This window comes from Dermacentor variabilis, chromosome 10, assembly GCF_050947875.1.
Source record: "Dermacentor variabilis isolate Ectoservices chromosome 10, ASM5094787v1, whole genome shotgun sequence".
Classification (NCBI taxonomy): domain Eukaryota; kingdom Metazoa; phylum Arthropoda; class Arachnida; order Ixodida; family Ixodidae; genus Dermacentor; species Dermacentor variabilis.
The window spans coordinates 28,417,778-28,440,050 of record NC_134577.1 but is presented as its reverse complement, the minus strand read 5'-3'; the positions used below and the strand labels follow the sequence as shown (position 1 = coordinate 28,440,050).

The 22,273-nt window shown below is 43.1% G+C and overlaps 1 protein-coding gene across 3 annotated transcripts in view; it reads left to right on the top strand.

Annotated features, from left to right (window-relative positions):
• Positions 1–22,273, top strand: part of LOC142560223 (neprilysin-1-like) — a 53,278-nt gene that overhangs the window by 8,848 nt on the left and 22,157 nt on the right. For 2 of the 3 annotated variants that reach the window (XM_075672170.1, XM_075672171.1), the window contains 7 exons: positions 2,745–2,906; positions 3,558–3,644; positions 5,405–5,601; positions 12,379–12,576; positions 16,775–16,861; positions 19,666–19,799; positions 19,886–20,111. In XM_075672170.1, the coding sequence (XP_075528285.1) occupies positions 2,745–2,906; positions 3,558–3,644; positions 5,405–5,601; positions 12,379–12,576; positions 16,775–16,861; positions 19,666–19,799; positions 19,886–20,111 (1,091 nt within the window). Of the gene's footprint in view, positions 1–2,744; positions 2,907–3,557; positions 3,645–5,404; positions 5,602–7,446; positions 9,260–12,378; positions 12,577–16,774; positions 16,862–19,665; positions 19,800–19,885; positions 20,112–22,273 lie in introns of those variants that run through there. The other variant, XM_075672172.1, reaches the window with a different exon arrangement.

Below are 22,273 nucleotides of genomic sequence, written 5' to 3'. Positions count from 1 at the left end.
GGTTTTCATAAGAAAGCCTACTCCCCGATTGCCTCTGTGTTCGACCAGTTTCGTAATGTATCTCTTAGAAAGATCAAGCTAGAAACAAAGCGTCTTTGCAAGAAGGCAGACCTTAGCCAATTGGTTCGTGAAATAGACAACGCCAAGTCCAATTGCCTTCGAATCATGTTTAGTGCGAAGATGAAAAACCCGAGTGCCCATCAAGGGTAATAGGTTTAGAAACCGGGTCATGGCAACAAAAGGTTTGCTCTTTTCTTGCAAGAAAAACTCTGAATTCTTAATAATGATAACCCGTTTTAGGCTAAAAGCTCTGCAGAAATCGTGGATTTCCTGAAAGAAAATTCTGACGAAAGCTTATCAGCTTGCTCCATTGACATAAAGGACTTGTACTACTCCTTGCCTCAACAGAAACTAGTAACATGCGTAGAAGAGTGCATAGACGAGTATGACGTGGCTGCAATTAAAAATTCAGCCAGTTTCAGCGATGTCCTTGGTGAGCTTAACAAGACACTTTGTTAATGTCTGGTGAAAATAAAGGGCGCCTTATGAATTATATTTAGCTACAATTGAAAGACAGGGGACTAATTATGACATTTGCGGTAAAGTACGCAGTATATATATATATATATATATATATATATATATATATATATATATATATATATGAACTAATTTAGCCCGTAGGTCTGGGAGAACCTTGAACTCAACCTATATCAAATCTAGGAGAAATTCAATGGTTGGGTGGGGGGGGTGCAGAGGAGGACGGAGGACACTATGATAAATGTTATGGCGAAGTAACTTGTTTGTTGAGCAAGTATTGGCTATTTAAATACTTACGATAAATTTCCAAAGCCTTACATGCGGGAAAGCTTTCAAATGGAACAGTCATATATTCAAGGGCAACTTTTTAAACCATGCGATACAATTACAAGAAACTGAAATCTTTATTGCAACTGTTCGAAAGGAAGTGTCGCTGGAAATCGGGTTTTAAGTCTTCAAGGTCGCTCACATCTACTGTCATTCTTTCTTGTGAATATTGCAAGTAATTTTTGTTGATTGTACTTCGTTGGCCTATAACCTCGAAAATACTATTATGTAAACCATCAACACATTTATGCTGTAGACGTAAACACAAAGTACAATTCTTTGTTTAATTAATAAGGATTGATTGTAGGAAATATTCATTTTTTATGTGGGCGGTACTGCTGTCACTGGGCGGGATACCGGACCTCTGTGAGGCACTCATTGCTTCTTGCCCCGGCGTCATCTTGAAACTTTAGAAAATTGTAAGAAACGAATGCAAATAGAAATAATTTTTTGGACTTCCTACTACCATGGTTACCACCATGTGTGAGCCACTGCGCATCACCTGGCACGTCGTCTCAAAATATGCTATAAACAAAATGCTAAAATATTTTTTATTTATTTCCTGCGTTTTCGGCGCAAGAGAAACCGGCATGCGCCTGTACTTTCACGCATTTGTCCTACGCGACGTGGAAACTCTGAGATTCTTTGTCTTGTTTAAGTTAAATGTATGGGCTGCTTGTTGCTCCATCCTTCATTGGGGGTATGTACCATAGTATGGAAATCATTAACATGCGGCGACAATATCATCAACGCATTTGCATTGGCATGATAGAAAAAGGTTAGAGCACGGGTTCCCTACTGATGCCTTATGTCTATAGCTCTCTACGCTCGGGGCACAATCTCCATATCAAAGGTTTCGCCATACGTTTCCAATGGGTGCCCTCGCACATAGATACCACAGGCAACGAGATGGCAGACAGCCTCGCCCATAGACCGCTGTCTGGGAACCCATTGAGAAAAGTGCCTCAAGAGGACAAGAGACTCTTCAGAGAAGCGGTGTTGTGCCACTTCAGTTCTTTGGGGAGCTCCCCTCTCAAGCCATGTGTGATGAAGGGTCTCAAAAGAAACCAAGCCACTTTACTGCTCTGCACTCGCTCTGGCTCTGCTCGTACCTGTGGGTGGTATAAGACTGGCCTGGTGTTGTCTCCATTATGTTCAACGCGTGGTGTGTGTGCGGTGACATAGAACATTACCTAATGTGCTGTACTCTGTATAACGCGGAAAGGAGTGTTTTATTCGGGTCCCTCAAGAGGACAGGAGTTCCTCACAGTTCTCTTCAGGACATTGTTTTCCCGCGTGGGAACCAGTTGTGTAGGAAGGAGGTTTCTCGCCTTCTATTAAATTACCTGCAGGACACGGATTTGGCCGCCACATGGTGACCTTAGGAGTGACCATTTGTGAGGTCTGCGTATGATTTATGTGATTTATTCATTTCAAGTGTCGCTACGGTGGAGCAATTGCCGGCAGCAACTGCAAGACTAATCCCACCAGTAGCCTACAACCACTCAACTCAACATATTTAAAGGAGACGTTTTCTATTCACCACGTCGTAGATTAGGGATAGTGCATCTGTTTTCCACGTGCCCTACACTGAGGTAAACGTATTTTTTTATATTCCCCAACGCGACCACCGTTTAGTATAAATCATCGTCATCATCATCATCATTATGATCATCATCATCGTCAGCCTATTTGATGTCCACTGCAGGACGAAGGCCTCTCTCCGCGATCTGCAATTACCCCTGTTCTGCGCCAACTGATTCCAAATTGCGCCTGCATGCGAGTTTCCTAATAAGTAACCAGCTACGGCTTTTTCAATGTTTCTCAACATGTGAGAAATTGACCACTGTTGTATTTATTTTCCGTGTGAATATCAGCGAGGCTGCTTAAGGAAAGCATAAACAAAAGCATCGAACCCTGTGATGACTTCTTCGGCTTCGTTTGTGACGGGTGGATTAGAGAGCACCCTATTCCCGAGACTGATACGTCGTTCGGAACATTCGAACAAGCCGGAGAAAACGTGCTCCGTGATCTAAGAGGTAAGAATTACTTCAAATATCAAAGTGAGGAGCGCAACATTGCATTTTCCTATATTGAAAGTCAGCAAAAGTGTTTTTCTCCATAATACTAATACATAGTACATAATACATAGATATCTTTGTTTATGTTACAACCCGATAGGGCACATGAGAAACGACAATTAAAGGGGAAATCCATTTTGTACAGCGCAAAAATAAGCCTGAACGTATTTTAAATATTGAGTTGCGCAAACTAACATTCTGAAGAGATAAGTCTATTATTTGTCGGAGTTGCGTACATGTGGTATGGGCTGTTGCGGTGATCTGCCCTATTAATTGTGGATGAATCCTTAATCTCACTGGCCCTTCTCATTATGCCGCAAAGCCAACAAAATCGCAGGAGCATACTTCGGTAGTATCATCGCGCGCGAGAAATAGTGTTCCTTGCAGGTGCTAATTTTCTACACAGCTATTCAAGTGTTCCTTGCAATCACCAAGCCAATATGAGTCTGAAAATAATCAATGTTACTCTATTCCAAAGTTTTACTGCTTCCACCAACGCTTGGCACTTCCTAGATGAATGCTCGGAGTGTCTTTGCTATTTGTAAAAATTTTGCATATATTATGCAATGGAACGCGATGGGTTTGAAACTGGTCACTCGTTCCTTGCAGGGATCATAGAGAACATAACAGACTTTGCTGAACCTCGTAATGTGAAGGTAATGGCGGCAACTATGTACCAGGCTTGCACGCACAAAAGTGAGTGAAATATGTCTTTTTTCTTAGTCTTCTCCGAATTCTTTTTCTTTTCGTTTGCAAAATGAAAAAGAAATCTAGAGTTTTCAGTGAGGCATATAATGACAGGCACGAATTAGGAATGTTGTGTCATCGCTGTTAGATTTTTGATGAGCAAGATCACAATTTTAAAGCAGGCAATCAGATTACAAACGCACGAAAAAGTATTAGTCCAGATGGTATATTACTCTATCTCTGAAGCTAATTACGCACGTATCTGAGATCACCACATCATGACTTTTACCAATGGGCCATTATAGGTCGTGCAGCCCGACACCGTTCGCGTCATGGTGGTTAAAGAACTTTGGGAACATAGAACTAAAAAAATAACTAATTCAAGTATGTTGCTGCTGCATGCAATAAAAAGGGCGCGGAACAATAGAAAAAGTTAGCTACCTGAACTTCAAGAAAGAACTTCAGTTGTTTCTTGTCGCAAAAACAACTTTCCTTTGCCCAAACAAAGAGATGACGCTATAATCGGATGTGGAAGGGAGGCACTTACTGCCCCAATCTGGATTCCTATCTATAATCACGTTATTCAAAACTCACTGCACTGGCGTTTTACGTTCTCTCTGGAGCTCAACATTTTCTATCAAATGTAATTTTTCGCGAATGCAGACGGCAATAGTAAGATTCAACTACTTTTATAGAGTTTCGCATGCATCCGATTTGGCATATTCGATAAATATTTAAGCCGTGGCTCCCTAGGTATATTTCCTAAAACGATTGAATGCCATGCGCATTATAATTTACAAGTGGTCGCTGTAGTTCACCGGCTCCTCCAGTGGAACTCGTTGAGGACGACAAGTATAGCTTCCAGTCTGTTCGTTTAATTTAGAGTGGTTATAAGCGTATTCATTTCCCCGTTAACATATTAAAGCCCTCATAGGGGCACAACGAGTGGTTTTCTTACACTGCAGCTAACACCGTCATATTTTAAGGCTGTGATAAAATTGATGAAGCATGCGAATGGATCTTTTCTTCTCGGCGACTTCTTTATGGCAAGAAAGCTTAGTAGCGTGCCACGCAAATATTGCAAAGAACGCAGGAAAGCTACTTCAAGCGAACGTTAATAACTGCTGCAGTCAAACTCTTGTAACAGTTATGTTGGTGCGCATCAGATAGATTATTACACAATATTCGAATATGGCTGTTATGATCACAGGTGCAGTTCGTGCTCGCTGCCGGGTAAAATAAAATGTTTAGAACCTTAAGAGTAACGGTCTTGCTCGAGGACCAAACCAACACCCTTAAAAGTATAAAAATAATAAGGATGCAAGGTGCTCACAGAAGTAGCGAAGCGTCGTGTCTGACTTCACATCATGCAAAAGAAAAGGTATCCACAAAGGTGACCGACCAATCAAACATTCCTTCGAATATTTGATGTACAGTCGCGAGCGAAAGTGTGGAGATCACAGCATCAGCAACGAATTGAAATATATTCAAGCACAGTTCCGTGGCCTGGTGTTGCTTTATTATATTTTATTGATCGAATCAGCGCACGAAGGATTGTGCTCTTGATTTCATCCGGAATGTCCAGGCTGCTAAATAAAGTAAAAAAAAATCATGGCACCTTTGGTTCCCAAACTTTTGCTCGAAACTGTAGATATTTCATGTATGCCGAGCGTATACCCTAGGCAGACGTTGTTGCTTTGTCATTCTTTTCTCGCTATGCTTTCCAAGGAAATCCACTGATTTGCTTCAAATATCGCATGTTCTCCTAGATTTCACAGAAGAGCAGCTAATCCCGATGGTTAAAGATATTCTTGCTCGTATGGGATTTCCTGTGTGGCCTGCCATGAGACCATCTGAGCTTCCTTATAGAAACTACTCACATTTGCTCACGACAACATCGTTGTGGCCATTTTTTTTCGTTGACGTCGCTCAAGACCTGAACGAGACAGACCGGTTTATTATCAATGTGCGTATGTTCACTATGTTTGAATGCGAGAGCTGTTGATTTCGCGTGAATGTCGGCATTAAGTTGAAGGCATGCAATACCTTGTGCTCTTAAAGCATTGTCGAGTCAGTTATGTACGGCAATCTTAGCAAAATAATCTGGTAATTCATTGTTAATAATAATGTTAATTGTAGTAAAGCAGGATTTTCGAGGAGGCACTCTCTCAGAAACTAATTCAAGCATACTAAAAGCGAAGTACACACAAAACAATGCAAAAGAAAAAAAAAACACACGCTTAGAGCGAGTGCACGACTCATGCACATTTACTTTCTCTGTTTACGTGTCTGTGTGTGTACTCTCTAGCGCTTTACTTTGGGTGTGTCGTAAGAGCGAAGCCGAATTTTCACCATTCTCAAGTTTAATTTATATAAGCACGGTTCAATTTATGAGTCCTCAGAAAGGCATTGTGGCAATTCAAGTAAATTGTCGCTCTGCTGCTTTTATCTTGTTAATAAATTTCACCAACCCGCCGTGGTTGCTCAGTGGCTATGGTGTTGGGCTGCTGAGCACGAGGTTGCGGAATCGAATCCCGGTCACGGCGGCCGCATTTCGATGGGGGCGAAATGCGAAAACACCCATGTACTTAGATTTAGTTGCACGTTAAAGAAACCCAGGTGGTCGAAATTTCCAGAGTCCTCCACTGCGGCGTGCCTCATAATCAGAAAGTGGTTTTGGCACGTGAAACCCCATAATTTGAATTTGAATACATTTCACCAACATGCTTTGAATAGTTAAGATTGCCTGTACAAAAGTCCAAACTTGTGTGGTCCAGTGCCTTCGGTTTTGTGTAACTTGTTGTGTAGCTGTGGGTCAAAAATGTGTCGTTTTATTTATCTCGTCATCTTTATTTTCATTATGTCGTTACGTGAAATCGTTGGCATAATTTAGGTTGTGTGTTCCTGTTATTCAGTGTTCTTTTCAGCACAAATTTATTTAACCTATACAGAAACGCAGTTCACTTGCCAGCTGGTAAAGTTACGGGTAGATAACCACCGTAAATGCATCATGCGGTATAAATACTTCACAAATCAGCGTAAGGGACAAATGTCACATGATGGGACGCCATGTTGCTACCGAATTACTACCGCTTCGAGTTTACACAAGGTTACAGTACTCTGACGAACGGACGATAAATGAAAACAGTGGATACCATGCAGATGTGAGATTCAGTGACAAACGATGCCTATTCTTAGATTATTCTTGAAATTACGTCATTTCGCGTTTCTTTCTTCACCTTTATGCAGCTGGACGCTTCTTGCTCAATGCGCGCTCTGGTCCTATTTTGTTCACAAATATTATTATTCATCCACTCTCGGCCACTTTGGGTACAGAATTCTTCACTTCTTCACGGGCACCTTGCCCACTGGCACGCATTCATATTGAGAGACTGAACAAGAATGGTCCCGTACTCAATGGTGCATGACCAACTGAACATATGGAAGTTGCCTGTTCGGACACATAACGAGCGGCGGCCGCCCAGATACACCTACACAGTCGCCGGAGTTCTCTATTCAGGGCACATTCCTAGTTGAAAATATCCAGTGACTTAAATTGTATAATCGCCCAGACAGAAGCACCAGGCATCTCCAATGTCGGGATCAGTGGCAAGGAAATATTCGCTTCAAAATAGAGATGTGGCAATGTTTGCTAATTATAGGTGGTATGAAACCGTGTGACAGAGCATAGTGCTGAAATGATAGACGCTACGGTTTAAGTATATCTCACGTGCACTTTCTAGTTCTTTTTTTGTGAAATTACATGGAACATGCAGCGCAATTCGGCCCATTCAGGTGAATTACCTGAAAATGCGTACGTCACTTGAGCGGCAAATCACAACTTTTCAGGTGGCTTATAAAACGGATTCTATAACTAGGTTGTTAATTATTCCCTTTAATTATTCGGTATATCCGCCTCGAAGGGCTGCCTAGGAAATCAGTGGAGTTACGGTTAAGATGGTGTCGAACTGCTTCACGCTTGCTTTGCGAATCTGGTATTTGGAAGGCCCATGTACTTCGTACGAGACATTTTAAGGCCGCGTATACCAAAAGTGGTGCTGGACTTACGATTCCTGCTAAGCAGACATGCCTTTACTGCTAAGCTTTCATGTCGCAATAATAACACATGTCCTGAAGTGAGGAATCAAACACGGTAACTATAGTGAGTATTTTTATTAGCTAGTAAGAAATTGCGATTTGTCGCGCCAATAGTGCCTGCGTCTTTACTAAAAATAGCTGCTAAAGATAAAATAACAGTCAAACGCAATCTCTGAAAGAAATATTCGAACTAAAGAAAAACAGGTGGTGTAGCCGTCCTGACGAGGTCAGGTGACGAAAGAGTGGCTGCGCTGACTGCATACCAAGGAGCCTGAAGTAAAAAAAAATCGTCAGCCATTCCACTCGCCATCCCAAGGTGGACGATCAGCGAAGCTGTTTAGCACATGATACACAGGCGACAAAGAATTTTGAACAAAGGTACGAACTCGTTTATTGTCCTGATGAGTGGTCATCATGACGAATGAAAGGTGGCCACATTTATTGTCTTGATCGGTGGGTCACTATTTCGGTGGGTCACACTGATCAGCTCGGGTACAATGTTGGACACGTTCTTAGCTACAGTCAAATCTGCGCCCATGCTCAATTAAATGTGCTGCTTGGAAGCTGCTGGTTTTATGAATTTGCTCAAGCGTGGACGATTCCCGTAACCTTAGGGAGCCCGAGAAAACTAGCCACGCACGTGATTGGAGCGCTGCTGCAGCGAGGAGCCGGCGGAGAGAAGGCACGCATGACATTTCAATGGGACCACCCACCGGCGCCAAGTTCACGAGCACGACATATGCGCCACTCCAGAAGAGCGGAAGGAAACTAGGCACGCATGGGCTTCAAATGACGATAATGTGTCTCGCGCACATGAAAATTTCACTGCAGGCAAGCCATAAACAGCTTCGCCGTAAAAATGCCCCTGTACGTAGATTCATTGAACGCTGAGGCATTTCTGTTTGACAATAGAATACCCTCTACTACTCGATCTTCTAATTAATATCAGTGGCGGAGCTTAAGGACGTTCAAAGTTCCAAAAAATAATCCGGCAAAGCAGGCCTGCCCATGCAAGAAACTATGGATGCAGTACGGGTGCATTTTAACGTGAAGTCTACAGGAGGTAATGAAAATTTGGCTGAGAGTACCCAGTCCTATATTGGGGCTGATTAGTATTACCCTATTGGACATAGGTCTACGCCCCTAGATCGAGTCATGATGACCAGGAAGTCGAAAGCTTCTATGAAGACGTGGAATCGGCGATGGGTAGAGTGAAAACAAAATACACTATACTGAGGGGCGACTTCAATACCAAGGTAGGCAAGAAGCAGGCTGGAGTCAAGGCAGTGGGGGAATATGGCAGAGGCACTAGGAATAGCAGGGGAGAGTTATTAGTAGAGTTTGCGGAACAGAATAATATGCCGATAATGAATACTTTCTTCCGCAAGCGGGACAGCCGAAAGTGGACGTGGAGGAGCCCGAATGACGAGACTAGAAATGAAATAGACTTTATACTCTGCGCTAACCCTGACATCATACAAGATGTGGACGTGCTCGGCAAGGTGCGCTGCAGTGGCCATAGGATGGTAAGAACTCGAATTAGCCTAGACTTGAGGAGGGTACGGAAGAAACTGGTACATAAGAAGCCGATCAATGAGTTAGCGGTAAGAGGGAAAGCAGAGGAGTTCCGGGTCAAGCTACAGAACAGGTGTTCAGCTTTAACACAGGAAGAGGACTTTAGTGTTGAAGCAATGAACGACAATCTTATGGGCATCATTAAGGAGTCTGCAATAGAAGTCAGTGGCAACTCCGTTAGACGGGATACCAGTAAGCTATCGCAGGAGATGAAAGAACTGATCAAGAAACGCCAATGTATGAAAGCCTCTAACCCTACAGCTAGAATAGAACTGGCAAAACTTCCCAAGTTAATCAGCATAAGACAGCTGACATAAGGAAGTATAATATGGATAGAATTGAACATGCTCTCAGGAACAGAGGAAGCCTAAAAGAAGTGAAGAAGAAACTAGGAATAGGCAAGAATCAGATGCATGCATTAAGAGACAAAGCCGGCCATATCGTTACTAATATGGATGACATCGTTCAAATGGCTGAGGAGTTCTATAGAGATTCATACCGTATCAGTGGTACCCACGACGATAATGGAAGAGAGAATAGTCTAGAGGAATTTCAAATATCACAAGTAACGCAGGAAGAAGTAAAGAAAGCCTTGGGAGCCATGCAAAGGGGAAAGCAGCTGGGGAGGATCAGGTAACAGCAGATTTGTTGAAGGATGGTGGGCAGATTGTTCTAGAAAAACTGGCCACCCTGTATACGCAATGCCTCATGACTTCGAGCGTTACGGAATCTTGGAAAAAGGCTAACATAATCCTAATCCATAAGGAAGGGGACGGCAAAGACTTGAAAAATTATAGACCGATCAGTTTACTGTCCGTCGCCTACAAAGTTTTTATTAAGGTAATTGCAAATAGAATCAGGAACACCTTAGACTTCCGTTCACCAAAAAACCAGGCACGATTCCTCAAAGGCTACTCAACAATAGACCATATTCACACTATCAATCAGGTGATAGAGAAATGAGCAGAATATGACCAACCGTGATATATAGCTTTCATTGATTACGAGAAAGCGTTTTATTCAGTCGAAACCTCAGCAGTCATGGAGGCATTACGGAATCAGGATGTAGACGAGCCGTATGTAAAAATACTGAAATATATCTATAGCGGCTCCACAGCCACCGTAGCCGTCCATAAGAAAGCAACAAAATCCCAATAAAGAAAGGCGTCAGGCAGGGAAATACGATCTCTCCAATGCTATTCACAGCGTGTTTACAGGAGGTATTCAGGGACCTGGATTGGGAAGAATTGGGGATAAGAGGTAATGGAGAATACCTTAGTAACTTGGGATTCACTGATGATATTGCCTTGCTTAGTAACTCAGAGGACCAACTGCAACGCATGGTCACTGACATGGAGAGGCAAAGCAGAAGGGTGGGTCTAAAAATGAATCTGCAAAAAACTAAAGTAATGTTTACCAGTCTCGGGATAGAACAGCAGTTTACGATAGGCAGCGAGGCACTGGAAGTGGTAAAGGAATACATCTATTTAGGACAGGTAGTGACTGCGGATCCGGATCATGAGACTGAAATAATCAGAAGAATAAGAATGGGCTTGCGTGCGTTTGGCAGGCATTCTCAGATCATGAGCAGCAGGTTGCCACTATCCCTGAAGAGAAAAGTGTATAACAGCTGTGTCTTACCAGTACTCACGCACGGGGCAGAAACCTGGAGGCTTACGAAAAGGGTTCTACTTAAATTGAGGACGACGCAACGAGCTATGGAAAGAATGATAGGTGTAACGTTAAGGGATAAGAAAAACGCAGACTGGCTGAGGGAGCAAAGGCGATTTAATGACATCTTAGTTTAAATCAAGAAAAAGAAATGGGCATGGGCAGGACATGTAATGAGGAGGGAAGCTAACCGATGGTCATTAAGGGTAACTGACTGGATTCCAAGGGAAGGGAAGCGTAGCAAGGGGCGGCTGAAAGTTAGGTGGGCGGATGAAATTAACAAATTTGCAGGTACAAAATGGCCACAATTAGTACATGACCGGGGTAGTTGGAGAAGTATGGGAGAGGCCTTTGCCCTGGATTGGGCGTAACCAAACTGATGATGATGATGATGATGATGATGATAGGATAATAGCCCAAATATGATCCTATACCACCGCTACTAATGTACTTACAATGTCACTAACTAGTTATTGGATTGATTTATTGATTGTTATGAATGAAATTGTGAATGCTCCCTCTGCTTTGCTGCCGGCTTTTGCAGAAACAGTAATATTTTAAATCATTCCAGCTTTATTGCACCAGATTCTACGAAAAAATAAGAGGAATAAGGCATGAAATGCGAGCTGATCTTGTTGCTTACTGTCTCATAGAAAGTTTCACCAGTTTCTGTGAAATTCTTTAGCCGTGAATACCAAAGTGCTGCAGAAGCTATCGCCGGCTCCTACCGAATGACCTGGAGCCACAAGAGAAGGAGCACTAGACTTTTTAATTCAATGTTCTTAGTTGCCTAAAAAGTTACCGTGATTTCATACAGCTAACTTAATCATAAATAGGTTTTCCGCGCAATGCGCCTGCTCGCTTAAAACAGTCATATCTTTTTACATGCAGTATCGTACCAAATTAACTATTAAGCACATTGATTCTTTTGCAGGCGCCTTATCTTGTTTTTGCAGCATTTCCCGAAATCACGAGGCATTGAAAACGCAATGTGACGGTAGATGAGACCGTGTGGCGTACGAGACAATAACATGGGCAGTGTTTTAGTGAACGGTGCCACAAAGTACTCCTTCTGTTTAAGTTTACGTGATGTTTATGCGGATATTGTTGTACATCAATAAAAGAGTGCTCTTTTACACTTACGTAATCCATAAAAACAGCTCGACACTGTGTAACTCAAAAGAAAAGACAGCAAATTGAGTTGTGGTAATATACGGATACATGTAGACACACATATGTTAAAACCAGTTCACAACGATCGAATTTTGTGAGAAAAGGATGATGCAAATGAATTTGGTTATAGTGTTCTGCCAATATCGGCAAGCTCGAAATATAACTGCAGACCTTTGTTAATGTAAAGAGTTTTAACAAGTTCACGGTGTCGTAATATTTTTTCCAGCTGGATGAGATGCCATATCCTATTTTAGGCAGAGAGCAGCTCCTTAATCCATGGGCGACAGATTATAACAAAGGCATTGTACTGGCGTACTTATCTCTTATCGCCACAGCTGTAACGGTTCTGAATCCAAATATGACTGCATACGACGCTATGATTGCTGCTGAAAGGATCTTCGTGTTTGAGGCACGGCTTGCTTCGGTAAGCACAAACAATATTTATCAATGTTTCTAACTATGCTGTAATGCAGTACTTAGTATTACTAAAACGTACATGATATCTGACTCAAATATCTAATTCTTCGCTTCCAAAGAAGTTTTTCTCACGTTACAATAGTAACATAATACTACATCCGAAACAATTTTTCATCACCGTGCCAAATACCATTCAAGCTATACGTTCGACTGGTGGATAACTCCAGAAAGAATTACTTTACAACGACGGAATCTTTCGACAACTGCGCCAAAGTCTGGTGGCTTCCATGGACGGATACCTAGAGAAGGAGCAGTTCCCAGATTTCTACACTTCATCTTTTATTGTCGAAACTATAGTTTTGCGGGAGCTTGAATAACACATGTGACGGAAAACGAGAGGCAGAGCTAGTTATTAGTTAATACTCACTGCTTTAACATACTCGCTTTCGATCATCTACCACGTGTTCCAAAGGCGTTACTTTCCACGACACGCACTCACACCGTGAGAATGGTTGTGCGCATTGAAAAAAGAAACACAAGCCATATTTCTTCGTTTGCCCAGGGCAGGGCTTGAAGATTCATCCTACAAAAACATGACGACCGTTTTACTGCGATGGCAAGTTAAAAGCTCTAAGGTTTTCTTTGTTCGTGCCTTCCTTCACACTGTCAACTACAGGCACTGTCGTTGTAGTCAGACCACCTTCTCGTCCTTCGTTCACCGTTGCCAGAATGCGACAAAGAAAAATAACAAAAAGAAAACTTCACCACCACCAACTAAATTTCCCGCGCTGTAAACAACCTGAACCCTCGCAAACCGGCCTACATAATACGGCCGGGATATCAACCCGCATGGAAGTTTCAGCAGCACAGGCACTTGGATGGCCTTAGGCCCTCTACACACTGAAATGTTATACCACTACGCCATTCCCTTTGCCCCACCTGTACAAACTAGTTCTGTACCTTTATAATCAATGTAGCCCTACATACCGCCTCCTTTATTTGTTTCTGTGAATTTTGTTACTAGCACGGCCGAACATACACATATGACGGCAGTAAGTTGAAAGATGACCTTCAACAAACGTGGTTTCACGAAGTGTTGTGCGCCTAGTCACATAGTCCCATAAGTGCAACGACAGAAAGGTGTACATAGACATAGAAAATGGTATATTCGGTCAGAACATGTCTGTGTGCATCGCTGAAATTTATTAGACTGTGCGCCTGCCCTCGGGCCCTAGTTTCTCTGGGCCAAAATAAAGTTCTTGCCATGTCATGCCATGTGCGCTTGCTACCACTCGCCCTCAAACGGAGTCCGTGTACATGCGTTATGTGCTTCCTCCATAAAAAATAATTTATTCCGGACTCTGGCTGTTGTGCAATGTATCTATGTACAAGCAATAGGGACGTTACAGAGGGCTGGTGATGAATGACTGTAGCAATAATATCAGGCTCAGTTTCACAACATAAACAAGGGCCACCAACTATGGATGACCATCTCCAACTCCTGTTCGCACTATGAGAACTTTACGCCGCGTTCGTTGCTTCTAGGTGTTCATGGGACGTTCAAGGACACGCGCTGCGTTTTCTTTTGGAGAAGTGCGCGTTGTGTTTAACGTATCATGTCGTGGACATCTGGTAGTGTGGCTGACCAGAGAAAACTCATTCGCATCGGGGCACTTCTCAAGCCTGACAAATGGCGCCATGCCACATGCTCTCACTGACCCATAGCACTGACAAGCCATCTGCTTATGACAACAAAGAGAAACATGTTGAGGAGGCTGCAATGGTTTCTTGGGAAGTATGGTTTCTATACAGACATGGTGATGGTTTTTGCAAAAAAACGCCCTGAAAGGGCACATTGTCATCCAGTAGCCGAGCGTAGCATAACGTTACAAAGAAAACCCATCCAGGTTTCTCAAAAGGGTAGCTTTGAAATGGCAAAAAGAATAATTCGTACAGGTCTGGGTTTTACTATCTCAGCGTTATCAACTTTGTTTTTCACTGTCGAACAGAAAAATGTCAGATCTTCTAAGGAGCGGTCCTTTTTGAAGTCATTGGAAGTCAGAGGTATCAAAACGCGTTCTATGATGCTACTCCTGATGTACTCAAGTTAGGCGTTGGAAGTAGGCTGTTTCACTGGATAATGAAGTTCGTTACATGGTGTACTTTACGACAATAGTTGTCGGTGAGACCAGTCAACATATAGTCGGCCACGTTTTCCGTCAAGGAGGCTTACAGAGGCCTATATCTTTCAACAGAACCCTCAGTACATTCGGTAATTTAAGATCAGAGTTTGTCAGGATAAGTTTATTCAGCCAAGTATGCTGTACTTGCGTTTACATGCGAGTGTAAGCTAAGGGTAAGAGCAGAACTGATGGTACAGCGATTCTATACGTATCTCACAAGAGATTTTTAGGCGTCATCATCGACTGAAACTAGTCCTGGCCTTAGCATGCGGCAGCGCTTGAATTCAAGCTTGTTAGCTTTTTACGCATGGTTAGATATCTTGAAAAAGTAAGCCGTTCTACATCAGAGGGATCACTGCTGCTCTTGTATGATCCAATTTCACAAACTGCATTCGATGAAGCTTACCTCTCTCGTCAAGAATTCACATTTCCTAGCTACGTGCAGCAGGGGGCTAACACGCTCAATTATTGCGGCAACATCTGTCGACTGTTTGTGCAAACTTCTACAAATAAAGCTTGCGCTATTGACCAGCCACTAATGTCGTAACTATCGTCATGACAATCCGTAATCAGCTTTCAGAGAACGCTTTTTCAAAATCTATATCCCATTGGGAGTGCGCCACCTTTTTGTCGCGTGAAGTTAGCAGGTGTATTTGTGTGAACTATGTCAAGACTTTTGGCACACCGCTGTATTCAAGAAGATACTAAAGGTTATGTATGACCTCGTGTTCTTTAGGTAACTGATGCTATCGAGCATTTATGCAAATCATGCCACTTCCATACCTATTTGTACCGACAGCTTGGTGTTACCAACTACTCACAAGCCGCCATTCGTAATGTCAAATTTGACGAGAAACAGGACCTTGCGTATTGACTACCACAGATCATCAACGGCAACAGTGATTGTAGACACCCGCGAGGCCGTTCCTTTTAAAACAGTAGAACAGGATCAGGCCTCAGCTGTAAACTGTGACGTAAAACCAACTAATTTGGTGTGCCACCAAACGAATTTTCTACTGTCTGCTTGCTCAATATGGGCTAGAAATACAAAATTTTGCACTGGAAGCGGATTATGGTTTCAAACTTGAATGCATTCTAAGGCACTATAGCTGAGAAGGAAATGAGCTCGCTGACAAAGAGGCAAAAATGGCCCGCAATAATGCCATTGAAGTGTCTCGCAATTTTTCGAAGAGGGACTAATGCTACCGTTTACGTCACACTGCCTGAAAATACTGGGACATAACATGGCCCACTTGGTCCCGGCCGTTTTGACAGAAAAGACACAGACTTGGAACTGACTTTAATGTCCAAAGAAAATACACACGAGCTTACACGTTAGGACTAGGAGTAGCGTCAACTCGAAGTAGCCTGTGTACTTTCCACTGTGCATTGGGTGGCGAGCAGTGCAATATGCATGAGAGTATTGAAGCCGTGTTGTGTATTTTCCCGGGTACACTGTGGAGTTATAACCACTGGCAGGGCATTTGACAAGACTCAACAATTAGGCTTTCTCCGGGAAGCTTCTCTTGCGACCTTGGTCGGACCCCCGTTAGTGAGAGGTTCTATATGCAACAAAGGAGTTGCCGCACGATAGTGGTCTCGATTTGAGAATTTGAACAGATTCTGCAGTTCACGTTCATTGAACCCACTACGTTCGTCCTCATCATAAACACTTTTGTCTCTTTCTATTTCTATTCCCCGTTTCTAATGTTAAGCAGTAGGTGATAATTTTAAATAAGGCCGATTTCTCAGTAGTTTTATCATACTAAATGTTTATCTACCTCTTTGTATGTATCTAAAGTTTGTTTATGTCCGGATGTCGGTGTGGTTTCGCCGACTGCGCATGGATGTCTAACGCTCTACCAAATTATACAAGATCCGCAACTTGCAGAATCACTCTTGGTAAAGCTTTATTGCCCTACCTGCTCATCCAAACAAGTTCCTTGTTTTTTCCAAGATCGCCTGTGTTCATATTTTATTTGTAAAAAAAATGATTTTTCTAAATATCTACGTATCTTGCAGATGACATCAGATCCGAACGACAGACAAGACATTAAAGCTTTTTACGAAAAGATGACTATGGATGAACTGGAGAAAGAAGTGCCAAACGTATGATGGTTCTTGGCTTTATTCTTCTACAAATTTTCGCACTCCTCTGATGTACTTGTTTGCAAGAAGAGAATAGACAAGGCGTCGTAGAACAAGTTAGAGCAAATATCAAATGGTCGTAGTAACACTTGGCCTTTTTTTTCATTTACCCGTGAATTTGTACTTGCAAGAACCACAAAAAAAGAGAAAAAGAATAAATGGAAGATTTGCTGTGGGAGTAATAGAAGAGGGCGCTTATGTCAAAAGTTTGCCTACTTGTCCCTTAGCACAGGAAAATACCTGGGCGAGAAAATTCGACAATCAACTTTAAAGGGACCCATAAACTTAGTTTATCAATGTCACGTAAAGCATTTCACATGAAAGCACACAATTTTAAAAATATTTTGGCATTCAATGATTTCATTTTGTCCCCAGCGGGGAATTGAGTAAGATATGGTTCAGGTGTTCACTATAGCATTCCCTCGTGCTCTGCTATGATTTATTTACCATGCCCGAGGAGTGTTGCAGGACTCGTTTGCGCAAGAATACACGTATGAGGGGAGGAAATAAAATGAAAACGATAGCTGCCCGCACAAATGCCTCTGGTCTTTTAGTGGCAGAGGATATGTCAGCAAATGCTTGCAACCAGCTAGCTATTCAAAAGTAGTGCAAAGGATAAATTGCCAGAAAGAATTAATGCAAGGTGGTTCTTTGTTCTTGTCATCTACAAAGTTTTGCACTCTTCTGACCTACTTGTTCGTAAGAAATGAATAGACAAGATGTCATAGAACAAGTTAGAGCAAAGATGTAATGGGCGCAGTAAGATTTTGCCATTTTTCTTCATTTACCTCTGACTTTGTACCTGCAACAACCACACATACAAAAAAAGAAAGAATAAATGGAACCTGGCGTCACACTTGTTGATGCAGCCCAATATTCCCATGGTACACAATTTGTGGCCGTCGCCACACGCGATGGAGTCCTACACCACGCATCCAGCGTCACTACCCCCACTGCCGAGACAGCTGAAGAAGTCGCTATCGCCCTGGCCCCTCTAGATACCACTTGTCACACCATCGTGTGTGACTCTCGCTCAGCCGTCACTAACTTCAGCAAAGGCCGTATTTCTCCCCAAGTCCTTCGAATCCTCTGCCAGGCACCACACTGTAAAGACAGCATGATCTCCCTGACATGGATCGCGGCTCATGCGGGCCCTATCCACTCACACCTCCCCAATCTCAACGAGGTCACCCACTCCATTGCTCGAGGCCTAGTCAACCGCGCCAGAGTCACTGTAGATGAGTTGGACACCAGAGACAATCTGACAACTTATAACGATCTCGTTAAGGCCTTTTACCTCAGTCGCCGAACCTTCGCCCACCTCACCCCAAGTTCAGCTGGGCGATGGCTACCACCCTGCGTCTGCTACAAACAAACACGTACCCTTCACCCGTCCGCCTCCACCTTATATTTCCGGACGTTTACACTACCCCCAACTGCCGGTGCTGTGGCATTCACCCAGCTACGCTTCCACATATGCTGTGGGAGTGCCCAGCACAGTACACACAGACTAACACCACGACCCCCTCGTCGAGGTTGCATGAGGCTCTGCGTAGCTCCGCCCTCGACGACCAAACCTGGGCGACTCAGCACGCCCGTGAGGCGGCGGCAAGGCAAGCTCTCGTCGTCCCTTCATGGGAGGCTTAGGCCCGGCCATCATAAAGTGCTGGTTGTACAATAATAGTTTATTCCTCTTCCTCCTAAATGGAAGATTTGCTGTTGGAGAAATAGAAGAGGGCGCTTATGTTAAAAGTTCGCCTACTTGTTTCTTAGCACAGGAAAATGTCGGCGCGAGAAAATGCGACAATAAACTTTAAAGGGACGCATAAACATAGTTTAAAATGTCAAGTAAAGCATTTTACATGAACGCACACAATTATAGTAATATTTTGGCATTCAAAGATCTCATTTCATCCCCTGCGTGGAATTGAGTTATAATTGGCTTACGTTCAATAAAGCATTCTCCCGCACTCTGGTATGATTTATTTACCATGCTCAAAGGGTGTTGCAGGACTCCTTTAAACAAGAATGCACGTATGACTGGAGGTAATAGAAAGATAGCTGGCCGGAAGAATGCCTTATGAATTTTAGTGGCAGAGGATATGTCAGCAAATGCCTGCAAGCGGCAATTTACAAGCAGTGCAAAGAATAATTTGCCAGCACCTGCCGTGGTTGCTCAGTGGCTATGGTGTAGGGCTGCTGAGCACGAGGTCGCGGGATCGAATCCCGGCCACGGCGGCCGCATCTCGATGGGGGCAAACTGCGAAAATAACCGTGTACTTAGATTTTGGTGCACATTAAAGAACCCCAGGTGGCCAAAATTTCCGAAGTCCTCCAGTACGGCGTGCCTCATAATCAGAAAGTGGTTTTGACACGTAATACCCTATTATTAAAAAATTAATTTGTCAGAAAGATTCAATACAAGCATTGAACTCTTTGCAAGCAGGTACAAAAAATTCTGGGTGCATTATGTCACGATCAACTCTAAACGCAGTCATTAAATTGCCACTAAACTGTCAAGCACATGCGGATGTCTGAAGTTTTTTGGGACTCAGATCCCTGTCCAAACGTATTTTCCCACTCTACTTCCTACGACAGGGCCTTGACATCTGTTACGTCTTGGGAGAGAAATCTGATCTTGTTGCACCCTATTGAGGCAAAGGAATGATTGTGTTGAAAGAGAGTAATACGAACACGATTCCATATTTTGTCCTTTCTTGGATTAATAACAGAAGAATTGCCACTTACCTTGTATTCACTTTCAGATTCCAGTCCTACAAGGCCTAAACAGGATCTTTTCGCTGGCGAACATTACGCTGGACAAGAATGAGCAAGTCGCAATGTTCGGGATGTCCTACTTCAAGAAGGCCAATGATTTCTTCAAGTGCATATACGACCTGTAAGTAGTTAGCAAATACCAGGTTTCACTATGGCGTGGACAACCAAATACACTGATTATTTGAATTGTTAATTCATCTTTTTCAGCTCAGACATGTACAATTTTGCAGCTTGGAGGCGCATCTTCCAGCTGGTATTGCTGACGTCAGAAAAATTCGCAAAATCTTGGCAGAATCTATTGAAAATCGCGTATGGAGTGCAAAAAGAAAAGCCAGATTGGCAGGCTTGCCTTGAAGAAGTCGCTCAAGCGATGCCTTTCGTGATTGGCCGAATGTACATCGAGAAGAACTTCAACGTTACAGCCAAAGAAGACGTGAGTATAACTTACATAGGTATAGTCGGAGGAACCCTCAGACTGAGGTGTACACTGTGTAAATTGTAAAGGAATGCACTCCGTGAAGGTGCGCTGGGCTATTGAATTTTCGAAGTAACCCGTAAGCCACAATGACCTGCATCCATTGTGAAATACCTAAATGAAAATATTAGTACATACTTAAGATCTAAAACGACGCTTCAAACAAACAAACAAACAAACAAACAAACAAACAAACAAACAAACAAACAAACAAACAAACAAACACACAAACAAACAAACAAACAAGCACACAAACAAGCACACAAACAAGCACACAAACAAGCACACAAACAAGCACACAAACAAGCACACAAACAAGCACACAAACAAGCACACAAACAAGCACACAAACAAGCACACAAACACACAAACAAACACACAAACAAACACACAAACAAACACACAAACACACACACAAACAAACACACAAACACACACACAAACACACACACACACAAACACACAAACACACAAACACAAACACACAAACACACAAACACGAACACACAAACACACACACACAAACACACAAACACACAAACACACACACACAAACACAAACACACAAACACACAAACACACAAACACACAAACACAAACACACAAACACACAAACACACAAACACACACACACACACACAAACACACAAACACACACACACACACACAAACACACACACACACAAACACACACACACAAACACACACACACAAACACACACACACAAACACACACACACAAACACACACACACACACACACAAACACACACACACACACACACACACACAAACACACACACACACACACACACACAAGCAAGCAAGCAACGAAGCATGCAATTAAACATAAATTCTGGAGTTCTACGTGCGAAAAGCACTATCTGATTATGAGGCACGCCTTACTGGGGGACTCCGGATTAATTTTTACCACCTGGGGTTCTTTAACTTGGCTCAAATGCACGGCACACGGGCGGTTTTGTGTTTCTCCTCCATCGAAATGCGACCGCTACGGCCGGGAATTGATCCCAAGACCTCATGCTTAGCAACGCAACACCGTATAGACGCCAAGCCACTGCTACGACTCACGGAGTAGGTAGTGAAGGGTTCTTTCACACGGAAGGACTGCGCGGGAGCGGTCTAACTGCGGGGATGTCAGCACATAACGTCCACTACACAGGGGGGACTTTATTAATTTTACACATTTTTTTAAAGATCGCCTGTGACGGGTAGCACAATTCTTGTCCTTGAGCTGGATTTTTCGAAGAAGCTCACATTATCAGCACGGGAAATCGTAACACACATTCAATTAAGAAAAGTTCACTTGTTTGACAGCGAAGCTGTTTACCTCTAGCCTCTGTATGCAGCCCCCGCATGCGTTCCCATGAGGGGGGGGGGGTTACCCTGGCCCGCTTGCGCCCGTATGGTTGACAGGAATGTGAGTGCTGATGCCAGAGATAGTGCAATACCGGGCCCACCAATGGCGGAGGTTAGGCAGGTTTCAAGCACTCCACCAAATACCAAAAATATGCTTAATATATTGGGTCCAAATAGAATCACACAAGTTTGGCATTGTAAGAGAAACACTATATATATAAGTGCGCTTAGTGTAGCGAGTTGGCTTGCGTGCGCTTTATTTCGTTTAAATCCTGTTTTACGAATAAAGAAGAGGGGAAAGAGTGCGGCGACGGCGCCTGTGAACGTGGTCTGCGGTTCCGTGGTTATAACGTGACGCTCGTTGGAGGTGCTGGCGCTGCTGCGGCAGCGGTTGCGGCAAATGCGTGGAAGGTGCGGTGACAGTGGCGGCGTTTGTGTTGGCGTATTGTGGTACCGTATAAAAAAAATCCACGATTTCATTATGTATGCCGCCCTTGTATGCAGCCTAAACAGCTTCACTGGTAATCCATAACCATATAGATGTTGTGGCCCAACGAATCTTTAAATTAGTTTATGGCTCATATTAAAATTTACAAATTGTAGCCGGTGAGTTTTCAAGATGTATCCATCTCAAATGAACTTCCAGGAACACCAGTTTCGATATATGACGTCGTCTCCGTTTCGAGACTTCGGCATTACCACCCTTCCTATGCCGTGGATTCTTATTGGCGCCAGGCTGGCGCT